Below are 19,191 nucleotides of genomic sequence, written 5' to 3' on the forward strand. Positions count from 1 at the left end.
TTTCTGGGTGATAGTATTATCAATAATTCTTGCTTTATTTTTTTAGACAATACTACATGTCTATACTTTAAAATGTTCTATACTGAGCACCATCCATATGTATATATATTTGCACATATATGTAGATATAATGCATATATGTTTAGATATTGTGCATGTGTATAATTAATTGTGTATGACTGAGCCTCTAATCAGATTTGCTTATAGGCCGACAGAGGCCATGGTGACTAGAATAAACAAAACCCTTTCCTTGCCTGGTCCAGATACCTGTGTACATGAATAACCCATACTCTGAAACCCAGAAGTCACAAATTACAGAGATTTCCTTTGCATTCAAACTCAGCACCCAGACCCATAAAGGCAGGTTACAGGTGAAGAGGAGAGGTTACAGACAGATCATTAGACTTTAGGAACAAAGAGAAAAGAGACACTCCAGGACAAGTCAAGTCATAAAAGGAATTAGGCATAAATGGGGTAGATTTATAATCCTTTGAAGATAGATGTTGTCAGAGAATCCAGAGGGTCAACGTCTGAGTCCCCAACAACTCCAGCCCCTGCGTCCTCTGCATGTGGGAATGGAAGAGAGGGCAGGATGGGAAGGGAGATCACAGCATCACAGGATTGACTGAAACTCGCCCACAACTCTCAAGAAATTTCACAATGTTTCTTTCAGTCTCCATCCTTATCAAATATTTTACTAGAGAAACAAGTACTCTGTACTACCACACAGAGATGGTGGTGCTGGTGATGATGATAATAGCATGATCTCAAGATCACTGTGAAGATTATGATTATGATAATGCAGAAAAAGCATCTTGGGCACCATAGGACACAGTAAGTGTTTATTACATGTTAGATACTGTCCTGAGCAGAATTTAGAAGAGTCCCAAGAAGGTGGGCAGTAGAACGGACAAGCAAAAGAATGGATGAAATAAACAACTGAGTTTATTTGGGTTTAGTTTTTGGCAAACTACCTTTCTTGCCAAAGCAGATACTTGCAGCTGGGATTGCTGGAATAAAAAGTCACATATGAGGGGGGACCACCCCCCAAACTCAAAATTATCTGCTGGAGGGCGGGCCCCTTGTAGTACAGGCTTCCACTGCTAGGTGAGTGTTTTAGGAACCTATCTGTATCAGTCCACCAGCTGGGATTTTATGAGAGGCTGCATTTGGCTTCAGTGAATTTTTTTCAAAGATTTTATTTATTTATTTCCAGAGAGAGGAGAAGGGAGGGAGAAAGAGAGAGAGACAAACATCAATGTGTGGCTGCCTCTCCCACGCTCCCAGCCAGTGACCTGGCCTGCAACCCAGGCATGTGCCCTGACTAGGAATTGAACTGATGACCCTTTGGTTTGCAGGCTGGCGCTCAATCCACTGAACCACATAAGCCAGGATAAATTTTTTTTTTTTTAAGACTCTTTCAATTCATTTGTCCATTTCATGATGGGTGATTTACCAGCGCACCTGCCCACACCACACGGAGTGTTCAGCAGTTTTTGACCAAAAATCGCATGATCCCCATGATCTTTCCCTATTTATCCCATCAATTTTTTTTTGCTTGCTTCCCTGGATGAAAAAAATCCTCAAAGGGAAACATTTTGCTGATGTGGAAGAAGTGAAACAAAAAACAGCAGAAGCACTAAAAGGCATCAAAATTGACGAGTTCAAAAACTGTTTTGAGCAGTGGAAAAAAACATCTCAGTAGGTGTATTGCATCAAATGGAGAGTGCTTTGAAGGTGACTGAAGTTTAAACATGTAAGAATACACAATATTTTATAAATAAATTCTTTTGGGGGGGTCTCCCCCCACACACGTACACCATATACAAAACTAAACTCTAAGTGGATTAAGGACTTAAATGTAAGATCTAAAACCATAAAACATAGAGCATAAACTATTTGATATCAGTTTTAGTAATATGTATTTTTATATGTCTCAGGCAAGGTAAAAAATAGAAAAATAAACAAATGGAACTTGATCAAACTAAAAAGCTTCTGCACAGCAAAGAAAACCAACAGAACAAAATAAAACCTACTGAAAGGAGAATATACTTGCAAGTGATACATCCAATTATAGGCTGATATCCAAAATATATAAGGAACTCACACAACTCAATAACAAACAAATTAACAATCAGATCAAAAAATAGGCAGAACCTGAAGAGATATTTCTCCATAGAGGACATACAGATGGCCAGGAGACAGATGAAAAGATGCTCAACATCACTAATCATCAGCAAAATGCAAATAAAATCATGAGATACTTCCTCATACCAGTCAAAATGGGTATTATCAAAAAGTCAACAAATAACAAGTGTTGCAAGGATGTGGAGAAAAGAGAACCCTTGTGCAATGTTGATGGACCAGAAATTGAAGCAGCTACTATAAGAAATAGTATGGAGATTCTAAAAAAACTAAAAAAGAACTATCATATAACCCAGCAATTTTACTTCTGTGTATTCATCTTTAAAAAAGGAAAACACTAATTCAAAAAGATATATGCTTCCCTATGTTCATTGCAGCATTATTTACAATAGCAAGATATGGTAGCAACTGAGGTATCTGTCAATAGATGAATAAATAATGAAGATATGATACACACACACACACACACACAGTGAAATACTACCCATGAATAAAAAAGAATGAGCCCAGGCTGGTGTGGTTCAGTGGACTGAGCACTGACCTACGAAACAAACCAAGGATTGTGGGTTCAATTCCCAGTCAGGGCACATGCCTGGGTTGCAAGTCAGGTCCCCAGTTGGGGGCATGTGAGAGGCAACCAGCTGATGTATCTCTTGCACATTGATGTTTCTCACCCTCTTTTTCTCCCTCCCTTCCCATCTTTCTAAAAATAAATAAATAAAATCTTAAAAAAAAAAAAAGTGAATGAAATCCTGCTACTTGTAACAACATGGGTGGAGGGTATTATTATGCTAAATGAAATAAGTCGGACTGAGAAAGACAAATATCCCATGATTTTACTCACATGTGGAATTTAAAGAAAAAATCAAAACAAAAACAGACTCTTCTGCTCAGCAAAAGAAAACATCAGCAAGATGAAAAGGAAACCAACCATATGGGAAAACATAATTGCCAATGATACCTCAGACAAGGGACTGATCTCCAAAATATATAAAGAACTTATACAACTCAACATCAAGAAAACCGACAACCCAATTAAAAAATGGGCAAAGGACCTGAACAAACACTTCTCCAAAGAGGACATACAGAAGGTCCATAGACACATGAAAAAATACGCAACATCACTAGCCATCAGAGATGCAAATAAAAACCACAATGAGATACTACTTTACACCAGTCAGAATGGCCATCATCAACAAATCAACAAACAACAAGTGATGGTGAGGATGTGGAGAAATGGGAACCCTATTGCACTGTTGGTGGGAATGCAGCCTGGTGCAGACACAATGGAAAACAGTATGGAATTACCTCAAAAAACTAAAAATGGAACTGCCTTAACCAGCTATTCCAATGTTAGGATTATACCCGAAAACTCCTAAAACCCTAATTCAAAAGAACCTATGCACCCCTATGTTCATAGCAGCCCTGTTTACAATAGCTAAGTGCTGGAAACAGCCTAAGGGCCCCTCTGTAGATGAGTGGATCAAAAAACTGTGATACATTTACACAATGGAATACTATGCAGCAGAAAGAAAGAAGGAACTCCTGCCATTTGCAACAACATGGATGGAACTAGAGAAAATTATGCTTAGTGAAATAAGCCAGGCAAAGAAAGAAAAATACCATATGATATCACCTAATACAGGAAACTAAGGAACAACACAAACAAATGAACTAAATAGAACAAGAAACAGAATAACAGTTATTAGGGGGGAGGGGGGAGGGAGAGAAGGGGGATAAGTAAGGGAAGGGTTTAGTCAAGGAACGTGTATAAATGACTCATGGACATGGACAAGGGGGGGATATGATTGTGGGAGAAGGGGTGGGCTGGGTGGGGAGGAGCAATGGGGGGAAAATAGGACAACTGTAATTGAAAAACAAAATAAAAATTCTATAAAAAAAAAAAAAACAGACTCATAGTAACAAAGAACAAATTGATGGCTGGCAGAGGGGCGTGGTGGAGAGATGAGTGGAAAAAGGTGAAGGAGAATGTAGTCAGTAATAGTGTGATAAATTTGCATGGAGGCAGATGGTTACCAGACAGCATGGTGAGCACATCTTACAATATATAAATGTCAAATCACTATGCTGTACACCTGAAACTAATATAAAATTTTATGCCAACTATAATAAAAAAAGATGGCTTTTTAAAAGAAAAGTCACATACATGGGCTGGGTGTGCCGTCTTCTGAGGTCTCTTCCTCCTGCTGTTAGCTTTAAAAGTGCTCCCCTGCCCCCCTTTTTTTACAGTTTACAAACTGCATTTGTTCTATAAATTTCTCCCAAATTGTATAGAAGTAATATTGGAATAGATATGTGAACTACTTAGGTCTCTAATATAACCCAAATTAGCAGTAGAATGCAAGTTGTTATGATTCATAATACAGCCTGTTGCATATTCCTGTCTCAAAAAGTCACTTTAGAGAATATACCCTTCTCTTCCCCACTCCCTTTCCCTTTGTGTAGCAACATCAAGCAAAACTGCTTGGGAGTAGATACTAGGAATTGGTTTAAGCATCCAAACTCATTTCCTCTCTCATTCTTCATTCCCTCATAAAAAAATGCCAGGAAAGTATACATTATACTTGCATCAGCATTCAGGATTTTACATTTATCTTTCAACACTTCATAGAATTGACTTAGGTAATAATTTACCTAACTGATTTCTGTACACAAAGACTCTAAAGATAAAAGCAAATTCTCTAAGAGATTTAAAAAACAAAACAAAAAACCCCCAACTTTAATGAATAGAAAATTGCTTTGAAATTCTAGTTATCTACACAACTTGCTATTATGTATTTATTAAAGGAGAAATTAGAAATTAGTTTGAGCAAAGACACACACACACACTCCAGAACAGTTACCTGCGGTGCAGCCGTTAACCTTTGTGGTGTGAGCCATGCTGGCTGGAATCCAACGACAGATCTAGAAAGGAGTGAGGAGTCATGCAAATTTTATGCATCAACTTCCCAAACGCATTCAACCTGAAACAATAAAGAGAGTCCCATCAAAACGGATCATTTAAAAATATGTACAACACTAAATCTTAGACTTCTGTTTACCAAGATCACTGGTAATGGAGAAAGCAAATCCAAACCCAGGGAGAGAGCCTGTGGACCAGGGTGCTGGCTGCCCGGGACGCAGCCCTTCGCTGCTAAGGGAATAAATAACACGCTTACAGGTGCACCTGTGGACAGGCACCAAGAGCGGGTCTCTAGATGTAAGACTCTTATGGGAAACAAAACTAGTTATCCAGAAATCTGACTTCTTAGGAAGGGGGTCTTCAAACACAAACGACCTCCTAATGTGTATCATTCTGCAGCACTTCACAAACTTGGTTTTTAAGCTTATCCACCCTTCCAAAGGTTGGTTCAGTAATTTCATTTACTCAATTTCAATTTGAAAGCAGTTGTTACACCAAATGTTCACATTTTTAAAAAGGATAAACTTCATGGCTTTTTTTTTTTTTTTTGAGATATCTCAAGTCTTTCATGTAAAACACAAATCTAATCTAGTTAGTCCCCCTCTTAAAACAAAACATCTTCAGCATTTCCCATTGTACTGTTGGGTAAACTTCAAATGGCACAGTTTTGAAATATTAGGGTTTATGTTGGGCAACATATTTCTTATTCTATATTGATTCTCTTAAAAGTTAACTGAGATCACTATAACATAATTTATATTACAATAACAAAATTTAAAACATAAAAAAAAAATAAGGGAAAAAAACATTGCTCCAACCTTTGCAAAGCAAACCATGATACAGACAGAAATATTCCATTTCCACTGTGCCCAAATTCTAACTTTAGACCCACAAAATCAGAAGAAATTGAGCCTAGCAAATTCTAAGCTCAGAACTGAAGTGTCAATTCAAAAATCTATATGAGCTCCCAACAACAGCAGAACGCTATACAGTAACTATATCCATATATTCTGGAATCTCATGCAGCCATTGAAATCATTCACAAGTTTTTAATAATACAGAAAAACACTCTACATACATTGATTAAAAGCTATTCTATCATAACCTAATTTTGTTAAAAATATGTATGTACATATTTAGACATTTATTTAAAACAAAAGTAAATACACCAAAATGTTCATTGTGGTTGCTTGTGGGGTGTGCAATTATGATTTTAGTTCCTTTACTATTTTAGTAATAATAATTATTAAAAAGAAACATTAGATACTTCCTGTCAACTTTTATTTTGTTTGCCTTAGAATGCATTGAAGAAAAAAAAGAAATATTTTAAAAATGCTATGCAAAAGGAAACTATCAGATACCACTCATGAAGATGCTAACAAGTCAGCAATATTAGTAAATATAAAGAAAGAAAGGGAAATGACTGATCGCTTTGATCACACAGGGTGAGAATTTGTTGCTACTTAGCATGTGAAATTTTCCTCACTGTTTTGATGGGTTTGTACCACAGTTCAGAGCTAACTACTGTGAAAGCAACTCAGTGGAAACTGTAAAGGATCGGTTCTTCTCCAGGCTGCTTCTGTCAGGCGTGCTCCCCTGCAGGGCTTTTCCAGCCACAATGTCTACTGCTCAGCTCACAGGCAGAGACGCAAGTCTCCACCTTCCACGGGAGGCCTCCCTGCTCCTCTCTGGTCCCCACTGTGTCTGGCCAGCACACAGGAGGGCAGGATAGCTCTACTCTCTCTGACTGTGGCAATCATCTGAGCTTCTGTTGGAAAGGGGCGCTGGTTCAGGTCCAGGGCATTGAAGTTGGACAGCAATAACCTCTGTGCACAGGCAGAGCTAGCTGAATCAAAGACAGGCTTTAGGGACAGAGGGAGCATTATTTTTAAAACAGGAATAACTATACAGGTAAAAAGGAAAAGACACAAATAGGGACTGGGAGGACTGAGGGAGGGGGACTGGGGAGATGGGGTCGGGGGGAGGAAAGAAGCCCAGCTTCTGGAATTATTCAACTAATTATACTTTTAAAAGCTGACAAGAGCAAAAACCTAAGTGAAATTCCTGTTTACCAGCCCCTTTTCTAGCCTGGTGTGTGTGTACTCTTGCTTCATAGTGGTTTGTAAGCACCACCATTTAAACTCGGAAGGACAACCAGAAGGCAAGAGGAAACAAGCTGCAGGTGCTAAGGTTGCATGAGGTACTTGCCAAGGTATCTGGATGGAGATGTGCCCAGAATCTTCCTAGGCTAGCTGCATAAACTTTGGCCCAAGGTTCTCTCCTGTTATTGAACCCTTTTCATCTGGCAGAAGATCTTTATTTCAGATTCAGTGTGGTCTCTCCCACCCTCCTGCAAACTAAACAATAAAATCAAAATGAGGGGGAGCCTAAAATTAGGAACAACAAGCATATCAGTGGTAAAATAACAAGACAGGCCTATCACGGAGCATGGATCCTGGCAGTGTTTGTGCAAAAACAAGGGTTATATTGTGTATCGATTTTTCCCAGTTATTGTTCATGCCTGACAGGTGGCCTCAAGTTGGGAGGACTCAGTCTTCTTAATGACATGCAGATTCTTATGTCAGTGTATTGTACAAACCAGAAAAGGTTTGGCCATGATCCATTCTCTGTTAGAAATCAATAAACTTCTTCTTTTCTCTCCCAGAGAAGACCTGCAAACTAGTAAATCTTAAGTGGTACAATGGTGGCTTAGTTCTGCTTACTAAGAAAGAGCAATTCTTCGAAAGGAATTAGGAAAATACATCAACAGAGAAAATCAAGAATTTGTCTTCTCTTTATTTCAAGAGACTGATCTGCATTGAAAAACATGTTAAGTTAGCTTCCCAAGTACAGTGCAGAGAATAATGCAGACATTATATGAATTAACCCTTAAATACTTTCCATTAGTTTAATGCCAAATATAAAAAAAATTGAGTTGGCTAGCACTGCCAACCAATCAAATGCCACTGTCTTGGTTAGAACCAAGATAATGATAGCGATGACAATGCTGGTGGCAACTACTATTTCTCGAGCCCCTTACTACTATCAGTTATTGAAGTCTAAAACAATCTACTTTAAGGCCTACCATTATTTAAGTCAAAAAATTATTGCTAATTAAATGGTGATAAGATGCTTTTTAAAAAATTACATTAATTATAAGATGCATCCTCATTTCAGAAGAGTTAAAATGTGAAATGTGTGTCTCAGAATTGGCAAAATTATGTTTCATTGCAAGGCATCTTTTAAGGCACCTGGTGATTACTTTATTAAAAACCCAGAACAACCCCATTAAGTATTAAAATCCTCTTTCCCCATTTTATATGTAGAAACTGAGGCATGGGGAGGTTTAGCACTTGCCGAGATCACACAGCTAGTAAGTGATAAGTGATAAAGCTGCGTTCCTAAGCTCATGCTCCAGCCCCTGGGATTATGAGATTTCGTGAGGGCGCTGTTGCTTTAACAAGAACGCACACACAGAAGTGAGTGAAGCCCTTTTCAAGGTAGTCACTTGAGGGACATATATGCTGATTCCTCAAATCTCTTTTAGCTGGAAAGTTTCAAAATTTTATGTAATATGTTATAAAGAAATTGTATTTCCAACTTTATTCCTTGAGGTCACATGTTTAAGAGCTTGAGGAAGTACTGACAGGACACACAGGAAATGTCTCAGTACTTAAGCATCAAACTCACTTCTTTTTTATTGATATATAATTAACGTAATAGAAAATCCTCCATTTTAAGTGCCCAATCAGTGTTGTTGTTTTTTTTTCACTTTCACAATGTTTTCAACCATCACAAATATCTTATTCCAAAATATCGCACTCTCTTCTAAGCTTTGTTCTTTACATTCTACTATGAATGTCATTGGACTGTTTCAAAAAATTAAATACTGTACGTTTTCAACAGCAAAGTTTTCTATCACTGAGGACAGGTAGCAGGCTTTCAGGGTAATCACAGGAGTTTTAAAAATTGGTAGAATTAGGGCAGTATAATTAGAATAAGAACCTTGCTGCTCGAAGGGACAATTACGACAGGGGAAACAACAATTCTGATGGAAAAGTTTTAGAATCTCTTTAATACCATATAACAGGCTTTTTCTTCACTTCATAAAATTAAGGAAGCAATATAAATAGTTTTACCTAAAATCTGGAAAAGACTGAACATGCAAAAAATAATAATTTATTATTTCACAGTCCTAATGTCGCCATTGTTACCATCTGAGGCTATTTCTTTTCAATATATTATTTGACTATGTATATTTTAATTACCTTAACAAGTTTTAAAGACCTATAACATTCTAGAATGTGTAGCGGCCATTTTGGGGAGGAGATACAAGATAAACTAAAGCACTGAGTCATTTCTAGAAGTTCACACACTAGCGCTGGAAGCAGACAGGGGCACAATCAAAGGAAAAAGCCTAGAACATCCATGTATAATACATATACAGTTCAATTCCAATCCACAGTAATGTGGTCTTAACTTTGCCCAAAAAGAATGAGAGTGGCCAAAAAATGCATTCACAAGCGACCACTAGGCCTAAGCGGTAAAGGATAAATGCGCCTTTTTCAGGGTGAGAAGGATGGAAGGTCACTCATTCTAGGCAGGAGGAACAGCACATGCAAAGGCAGAAGAGAAAGTGCATGGCAAACCCATCCTGGTGCTGTGGCTAGAGCACCGTCTGCCTCCAGGAGGGCTTAGCCGTGAGCAAAGTGAATTGCCGGAGAGAAAAAACGCATCAGGGGGCCGGGCACTAAAGCGAAATCTGAAGCAGGTAAGGTAGGTTCTACAGAAAAAAAGCAAACTGAACCCCCCCCCCCCATTTTTACTCTAACAAAAAATGCGAAGTTCATTTATTTCTTTAAATAAGTCAGTCTTTCAGAGAGGCATTCAAAAGCCTGTCTAATTTCTTAACACTGTCTCTGATTATCTATATATTTTTGTCAAGAATTTAATTAAAAGTAACTTAATAATTAAAAGCATGTTCTGAGTGCAAACGCTGGCCACAGTTCATTATCAGATTATCTTCTGGTGATTTCGAATATTGGCTCCTACTACAAGAGTTGTGGAGTAATATTAACCAGCTCTTGGTTATTTTGCAACCAAATTACCTAATTATGACCCAACTCCATTTGGCCTCCTCAAATATAGCAGATACTTTTCTTGGTATGGGTGAGGTATAGGTCAAGAGAAATCTCAATTATCCATCAAGAGTTAAATCAAAATTTTACCTGGACACTTGTTTTCATTTATATTGTAGGAAAATGGTTGGGTTTTGCCTATTAGGAAATTTTATGCTATGTTTGTTGTTATATTTTGAAACTTATTCCTTGGAGTAACATATTTGAGAGGCTGGAGGAAGTATTTATACCACTGGAACAAATTAAAATGCAGAAAATAAAGAGAAAATGTGTAAGAAACAACTAAATAAATTCATTCATTCATTTAACAAGAGAGAGCCTATGACGTGCCAGGTACTGTGCTTGGCACTGAGGACACAGCAATGAACAAAGCAGACACCCACTTCCATCCCTTCCCCAAAATAAGGAGATCTGTACTCTGGGCCCTAAGATCATTTAGGTCACAGTGCACTTCACAGATTAGCTGTACTAAAGTCAATTCTGTACTTACCTTTTCTGCCTTATTTGAAAAGACTTCCCATGTTAAGATCTGCCTCCTTGTGCACAGAAGTGGGCAGGGGTATGTCCAGCCCTCCCACAACTCTGCCTGCCCATCCGCGTGCACTCTACACCACGGAAGTACATCAGGATCTTTCCAAGGGTGTGCATAAGGGCAATGCTGCCAACAAACAGGTTAAAACCATCTCAGAGCCTGCAAATACTTTCCGAGCCCTGCACTGGCTCTGCTGCACGTGGGTTGCCGGACCCACATAGCAACCTGAACACTTAAAAAGCACTGATGCTGGCAGATTTCTTTCCAGGAAATTTTCTGTGATGAAAGTTTATCAGATCATAACAACCTAGGCTGAAAACAAGCCGCTCTTCTGGAAAAGAAAGGGGGAACAGACTGGAGAGAAGTAGACAAGTAAACTTAGAATTATTGAAGCTTTAAAAAAAACTTTGCCATCTTTTACATTTTTTGCTGACTTCACTGGAAAGTAATTTTTATGACTCAGTATAAGCACATGAAATAGTATTTATTGACTTGCTTTCGTTCAGCTCTAAAGGGCTCAGGGAAAACAGATCATAGCAGAACCTAATCTTTGATTTTACAAATTTGTCCATATTAGTGAAGTCTTGCTCTTACTTAGCAAGCATCCCTGGTAGTAATGAGTTAAAATACCAGTGCTTTTTGGCTGTTCAAATATCAAGAACCAAAATGTAACAGCCACAGATGTAAGAGAATTAGTTCAGTGTAGTTTGAAAGGCTTGTGTTCATTTCCTATTTAAATTACTTAAAATGTACAGTTGTTATTACTTACTGCAAAAGCAAACATTTTCCCTTTAACTCCTCTGGGACCGGATTCTTGTATATCCTCTGCAATTACTTTTTCTCTTTTTTTCTGTGATTACTCTTACACTGATTAATACTGTTAATGACAAGTTCAAGGGTGCCTGGGATTATCACTAAATAAAAGAGATCATAACCTTCAAACGGTGGTTTCTCAAAGTGTGGTAACCAAACCAGCAGCATCAGTAAGACCTTTTGGAAACTTGTTAGAAACCCAAATTCTCAGGCCATCCTAGACCTACTAAATCATGAACTCTGGGGATGGGGCCCAGTAGGGTGCAGTTTAACAAGCCCTCCAAGTGACTCTGATATAGGCCAAAGGTTCTCAAAACATTGCCTTAAAATATTAATTGGTTAACTGGGAAAAACTAAGTAATAAGGCTCCAAGAGCCAGGAATGTCCTCTGATTTTATAAAAACGGTACCCAGTGATTTAGGAAATATCACCCCAAAAGCCTTAGTTTTTTTCCCATTAATTTATTCAAAAGATATTGGTTGGGCACTCAGTATGTAACAGGGACCCTGTTGGGCACTATAGTGAAAAACAAAATAGATTCAGTCCCAACCTTCCTGGAGCTTATAGGCAGGAATTACATACATACACACCAGCAAATTATAGCAAATCACGCTAAGTGCCATAAGGGGGGAAAAACAGGTGTTGAGTGAGAATAATGGAGGCCAAACTCCTCAGGACTGAAGCTGAGGATATGGAGATGAATGAGAATGGGAGGTCCTCACAGGCTTCTCTAGGGAAGTGACACTGAAGGCGAGACCTGACGGATACCTAGACCTGAGCTGTGGGAGTGTGCGCAGTAAGAACAGAACGGAGCTCAGAAACAGACCTACACAATGCTTCCACACGATTTTCCACAATTGTTACAGAAACAGGGGAATCCAAAAACAAACCCCAGAGTTTTCGGCTGGGAGATAGGCAGCAGGAAGCAGCTTTCAGGATGCCCTTGCATACCTTGGAGCTAGTGGCTGGATACATTGTTGCAAAGATCCGCTTTACTTCCAAGACTCAGGAAGATGGGAGGGATCTTGGACTGTGGGCTGGTACGGAAGAAGGAGACAGAGCCTACGTAGGGTTCTGTGAATGGTCAGAACTGTTTGCAACACCCACTGCGTGAGAGAACGCAGGGGGAGAGAGGAGGCAGGGAGGGAGAGAGAAGGAGCTGTGGAGATTTTGGGCTGGCTCTTGCTCTAGGAGGCTCTCTCTCTTAGGCTCTCTCTGGCCCTCACGCCCTCACTCTCTGGCTCTTGTGGGCTCCCTCCATCTGGCTTGGAGCAGGGGTCTCCAGGCGGCTTTAAGAAGAGGCTCTTGCCAGGCTGCTTTGAGAAGGAGAGGAGATCCATGCAGTTTGCAGGAAGAAGGCAGTTTACAAGGAGGCTGAGAATCCAGGCGGTCCTGCATTGAGAGCTGGAGGGCACCACAGCACAGAAAGGACCTCCCCAATCAGAACTGAGTGATTGGCAGCTACTGGTAAAGCTGAACTGTGCCTAGGAAGTAGGGAAACGGTGTTTCTGACTTTCCTAAGACTGGCCAGGTCTGGGAGGGAGAGGCACGGCTTTGTGTAAATAAACAATTCTTTTTCTTTTCACCAAACTCTGGTATTCAGAGTTATGATTCTGGCGGCGGGCAATCGGACCCCTAACTAAACAGCCCGTGGGTTCTGTTTTCAATCGGAGCAGCCCAGGGGTTCTGTTACACAATGGCATATAAAAACAACTCAATAAAGGAAAAAAAGTCTTTTTAAAAAATGATGCCGCAGCACTGACCAGTGTGGCTCAAATGGTTGGGCATCATCCCTAAAGTAAAAGGTCGCCAGTTTGATTCCCAGTCAGGGCACATGCCTGGGCTGAGGATTTAGTTCCCCAGTCAGGGCATGTATTAAGAGGTAACCAATTGATGTTTCTCTCCTGCACATTGATGTTTCCCTCCCTCTTTTTCTCCCTCTCTTCCCCTCTCTAAAACATAAAAATCTTTTTTAAAAAACATGATGCTACAGAAATTGGCCATGTTTAGGTAAAATAATGAAACTTGATCTTAACCTTCCACCTTATACAGAAAGTAATTCAAAATGAGTCATGGTCTTAATGTAAAACAGAAACTATAGAACTTTTAGAAAAAAACCGCTCTCCAGTTCTAGACAAAACACCAAAAGGAAGATCAATAAAAATTAAAAATTGATCAAGTGGTCTTCATCAAAATTAAAATCTTTTTTCTTTCTTTTCCTTTTCTGTAAAAGAATGGTCTGAAAGCTCTGGGGCAGGATAAAGCTCTATGCATTTGAGCAACTGAGTTTATAAGAGGTGGAAAGAGCAAACTGGGCTGAGAGGCTAGATCACGAGATTTGCTGGCAAGTTGGCCATAGGAAGGAGAATGAATTTTACTCTAAGTGCAAAGTAAAGTCATTGAGGGTTTTAAATCATGAGTAACATAAAATAAATGATCTTATTTTTAAGTACTTTTCTTTAATAAGAGGTAAGCTGGGGCTTCTTCAGTTATATAATCATGGGGACAGGACACTGGACATTCTAGGAATGGTTTCACCTTGAAGATAGAATCAGCCCTTTGATTTTAAAAAAAATTGTCGTTTTCTATTGTTTATAGCAGAAAGACCCAGCCACATCTTAATGGAAAGACCCCAGATGTTCTTGTATTTCTCTAGAATCTACAAGTTCCTAGTTATTTAAGAGAAACTTAAAAGAGGTCAAGTACCAAGCCCAGGAGCTACTTTATAATTTGCTGCCTCGCAAAGTTCCCCAGATGTTAAAATGTGGTATCAATATAGCATATGAACTGCAACTGAAAACAGTTATGGGAAAAGCTGAGACCAGAAACTGATTTAAAAAGGTGGAGCTAGTTTCTACCCTGTCCCAATCACACTCAAGATCAAGCTGCCCTTCACATGCCATAGAAGCTGTTCAAGCAAACCCTGAATGTTGCTTTCCTTTAGTTTAAATAAATCTCACTTAAGCTTTTCCCCTTTTAATATAGGAGACTCAGAACAGTCTATGCTTTTTTTTTTTTTTTTTTTTTTTTTTTACTGTCAAGGGTTTCCCTCCTGGGAAAAGCACACTGCTTTCATGACTCAGCAGAAGTTGTGCTGATTTGATGTTTGCCTACCCTAGCCAGGCAGGCCAATTCCAGGGCCTGGGCTCGGGTGGGGCTGTTGGCATCTGCCACAAAGATTTCTTTTAAAAGAGGAAATGACTAAAATTCCCGTTTCCTATCAGCGTCCCATCCCACTGGGGGAATGCGCTGGATAACAGCCGTATGGTGACAGCCTGACCAATGACGGGCCACACCCAGGAGGGAGAGCCTCCTTTCCTGGTCAGCATGGGCATGGAGGACCCCTGGGGTCATTCACACCAATTTCCAATGCTATCAATCATCTAACACTTTCGCCACTGTTCAGCTGGGAAGTGCGCAGGCTGGGGGAGGCTGACTCAGCAGCTGAGGCTCCCATCTCCTCCTCCTCACCCGGAGGTCCTGCCTCTCCCTTGCCTCACTTTTCATTCCCCCTTCTAAAAGGCTCTGACAACAATATATCGTCTCTACCACCCTAGTCTAGTGCCACAGGATGGAACCTGCCAGAGAAAAAGCTTCACCTCTAACCCAGGACAGAAAGGCTGGGCTCAAGCCAGAAACACGAGCTGAAGCCGGGTTCCAAGAAGGCTGGCTGCCAGAGTGTGCAAATGGACAGCACCAGAGCCAGATGCCACAGCTCCTGAAATGAGGCCTTGGGGTGTCACTGAACATTTGGCCTCCTGGGTGACAACATCTAACGGGCTGAGTCTGAGGCAATGAGGGGGCTGGAGGGCAAGATCCCAACTCAGAGTGAACACTAAGCTCTAGATAAAGAGAAGGGGGTGAAGGGGAGCCTTTAGTCTGTGTGTATCACACTAAAGTTAAATTAATTTACAAACATTTGTTTGAAACTATAGGCAGGAGGTAGGAAGAAGCAAAAACAAAAATTTACAGCCATCAAGGGAAAGTAAATGTTCACTAATGGTAAAGTATCTATTATTTCTAATTTAACGTATCTGACATTTCATTGACATTGACATTACTCTTATTTGTCCTGTGCTTTACAAAAACAAATATAAAAACTGTGTTGACAGGCACTTACACTTGTTTGTTAACATTTTCTAAGCACCTTGCTATTTGAAATGTGGTACCTGGGCCGATAGCAGCATCTGCTTGACTTGTTTAAAAGGCAGAATCTTGGGTCCACTCCAGATGTACTGAATCAGAACCCTCATCCTAATGAGATGCCCAGGGGATCACACACAGTGAAGTCTGCAAGGTACTGGTTTAGCTCCATTTGCCTCAACTGGCCTCATGCTTCCTAACTGATTATGCTGTACCCTGAGGGACCCACAGGAGTGGTTCACAATCTTGGCCCATCATTGGAATTAATGCCCAAAGCCCACCACAGACCAATGAAATCACTCTCTTGGGTGAAACTCAGAAGTTATTTTTTTAAAGCTCCCCCAGGAGATTCTAACAGAGTCAGTTTGAGAGTCACTGGTCTATGCCAGTGGTTTTCAAAGTGCGGTTCCTAAGCCAGCAGCAGCACCATCACCTGGAACTTGCTAGAAACGCACGCTTCTTTCTTCTCTCCCTCCCTTCCATATTCATATACTCTCACTCGCACTCCCTCCCTCCCTCACACACACACTCTCTCTCACACACGGAGACTCTGCTTATAAAAAGGGAACTCAGTAATAACTTCTCAGAAACTAGTTCTCAGAAGGCAGGCATTCTTGGTATCTCTTTTGCACAATAATTTGGCACTTAAAAAAATTTTAAATATGTTTCATAACAATGGCTTAAAATGCATTTAAAAATGAGGATGAGGCCAGGGGCAGAGGGGTTCATAGGGTCAAAGCATGTGGTGGATGAGGAGACTGTGCTTTAGAGCAGTAAGTGAATTCTACTGTCTCTTGGGTGGTTTGCAGGGTTCACACAACAGCAATTATATTTCCCCAAATCTGATCATACAGCATGCCAAGACTCTCCCCAGAGATTCTGATTCGGTGAGTCTGGCATGGAGTTGAAACTTGTATTTTTCACACACATCCCCAAGCGATTCTTGTTATCAGAGAAGTCAGGGAAACACTGCCTTGCAGGAATCTCACTCCCTAGGTCGCTGTTTCTCAAAGTGTGGCCCTGGACCAGTAGTGTCAGCTCCACCTGGGAACTTAGCAGAAACGATATTCTTGGGCCCTACCATGGACCCCTGCATCAGAAACCGCGCAGGTGGGCCAGTGACCAGTGCAGTCATTGTTCACAAGTTCTCCAGCTGATCTGAAGACCTTGGCTCTGGGCGATTTTCCAAACGCTATACTGTTAAAGTGGAAACTACTTGCTCCTACTCGAACACTGAGTTTCTGGTGAGAAGCACAACGAAATGCATCCTCATCTTGGCCTGTGTCCTTCTTATGGAAGGAACTGCCCTGTTGTTTGGAAAATGCCGAAGGGTCTTTGGATGTACTCATCAATTATTCACATGGCTAGGGACAGAGTTTAGGGCACTACCAAAAGGCTAGTATGGTGGGCATTTTAAAAATATCATAAAAATTACTTTTATTGGAAAGACAATCTGATAGCAACACGGAACAAAAAGAACACTCTAATGTGATGAGGTGTTTTCATCTTCCTAGTTCCTGTCCTTTCCTTCTCTCTTCCCAAACTATTGTTTTGGCAAGGAACATATTTACACAAAGGTATGAAAACCAGTTCATAGTTCCATTATGTCCAAATGCAAGAGAACTACTTGAACACTTGGGGAATGCAAGACAAAAACATTTACAAAATAGGGACAGGTTCCAGACGGATCTCAAAACCTGCAAAATCAAATGCGAAGTTTCGTAGGTTTCAGGAAACACACATTGTTCAAGGGAGAGTTCTGCAGCCTTTGTTAGATATTCAAAAAAGGCCAGGACCCTAGAGAGGTGAAGAACCTCTGAATTTCCACATATTTCACTAAAAAAGAAGACCAGGACAAAAGGCCTAACCATATAATATTCCAAGATATAAGAGAGAACAAATTCCCCTGCCAGGAAACTTTTGTTCTCTGGCCTTAAAAGCTGCATCTTACAACAGGGGTTCATCCAGAACAGCAGACCTGGGATAAGCGAGGCAGCAGCCTGGGAACGATGTTTCCATTCTAACTTGGCTTTGCACTATCTCCAGGTCTCTGGGAAAGTTACTTAGATGCTCTGGGCCTCCAACTCCTTGCAGCTGGAGTGGGACTCTCGAACGACACTTCCAGGCCTGACAGGCATTCTGTGATTCTGCTTGTCTAAAGCCTGGGCCCAGAGGGAACACAAGGCTCCCTAGGCCCATACTGACCAATAAAGTAAAGGAAGACCATAGGGAACACAGTGTATGAGTCAGCAGGACACAGGTCTTGCCTCACAGGTCCCTACTGCCTCTGGAAGCTCCTCCTGGTGATGACCAGGCAGAGAATTCCTGCCAGTCAACACGTAAGAGACTCTGAAACAGTTTCTTCTCCAACTCAGCTCACAGGATGGCTGTTTCTTCCTGACCCTTTTCATATAATATCTTCCTGCTCAAAGTAAGAGGACTAAATTTTCAATAATAAAGAAAAGTGTTAAGAGAGAAGTGAAAAATCAGCTCTAATTCTACTACTATCAACATTTTGGTGCATTCCAATTCTTCCCTGTTTTTATATATACATATTTTCCCCAAATATGTTACTTTATAACTTCTAACTATTATTATAGCCATCTTTCTAAGATAATACTAATATCTCTTCTTTTTAATGTCTGCATCGTATCCCCTTTTATGTTTGTGCCATATTTTGACCTTCCTTTATTATTGAATATTTAGGTTATTTCCAATACTTTCATATTACAGACACTTTGAAGAACATACTCTCACATAGAGCTTTGTGTACTTGTCCAAAAATTTGTCCTGGATCAACCCCAAGAAGAAATTTGTGAGAAAAAGAGATAGAGCCTATCCAGTCTGGTGGATACCATCAGGTCGCCCAGCAGAAAGGTACCAATATAAACTCACCTAAACCACTTGGGAGGGCTAATGAAACTGGAATCCATGCCTAAATTCACCGCTTTCAAAACAGTAACACACCCTCAAGACAATGCATGGAAATCTCTCCAAATACAATTCATATGTTTTCACTAAGTTTGAATTTAATAAAGCAATTTTAGGTGTTCAACATGGGATTCTATGTCTACTTTTCATCCTTGGCTCAGAGACATTTATAGCTTATAAAACCCAACTCCTGTATATAATATGAACATTTCCTCTGGGGGGAAATTTATAGAAAAAAATGAAGTTTCTCGTCCAGGAATCTAAGAATGAGGAACCCTGGCTGACTCAGATGACTCCATTACCCACTGCACTGCAGAGGCCTTGGTGTGCAACCACTTAGTCAGAACAGAGATGTGAGTAAATTCCAGACTCCTGTCCTAAGACTGAAGTGGTCATCGTGCTGAGAGACTACACTTAAAAGAGCACACACAGTTTGACCCAAGGTACCTTTTCAAACAAGCACTCCTTTATCCTCTCAAAAGAGATATCTACTACTCAAATACCCCCTAAAACAAGCAGATGCTTAGAATAAACACTGATAAACATTTCTAGCTATTGTTGCCACT

General features: G+C 40.2%; 1 protein-coding gene across 2 annotated transcripts in view; it reads right to left on the reverse strand.

The window, feature by feature from the left end:
• KANK1 (KN motif and ankyrin repeat domains 1) overlaps positions 1–19,191 on the reverse strand; it is a 130,021-nt gene that overhangs the window by 57,733 nt on the left and 53,097 nt on the right. For both annotated transcript variants that reach the window (XM_090274144.1, XM_090274143.1), the window contains exon 2: positions 5,010–5,129. In XM_090274144.1, coding sequence (XP_090130270.1) covers positions 5,010–5,046 — 37 coding nt within the window. In that variant the 5' untranslated portion in view covers positions 5,047–5,129. The remainder of the gene's footprint in view (positions 1–5,009; positions 5,130–19,191) is intronic.

This window comes from Furipterus horrens, unplaced genomic scaffold, assembly GCF_987537825.1.
Source record: "Furipterus horrens unplaced genomic scaffold, mFurHor1.1.pri manual_scaffold_4, whole genome shotgun sequence".
Classification (NCBI taxonomy): Eukaryota; Metazoa; Chordata; class Mammalia; order Chiroptera; family Furipteridae; genus Furipterus; species Furipterus horrens.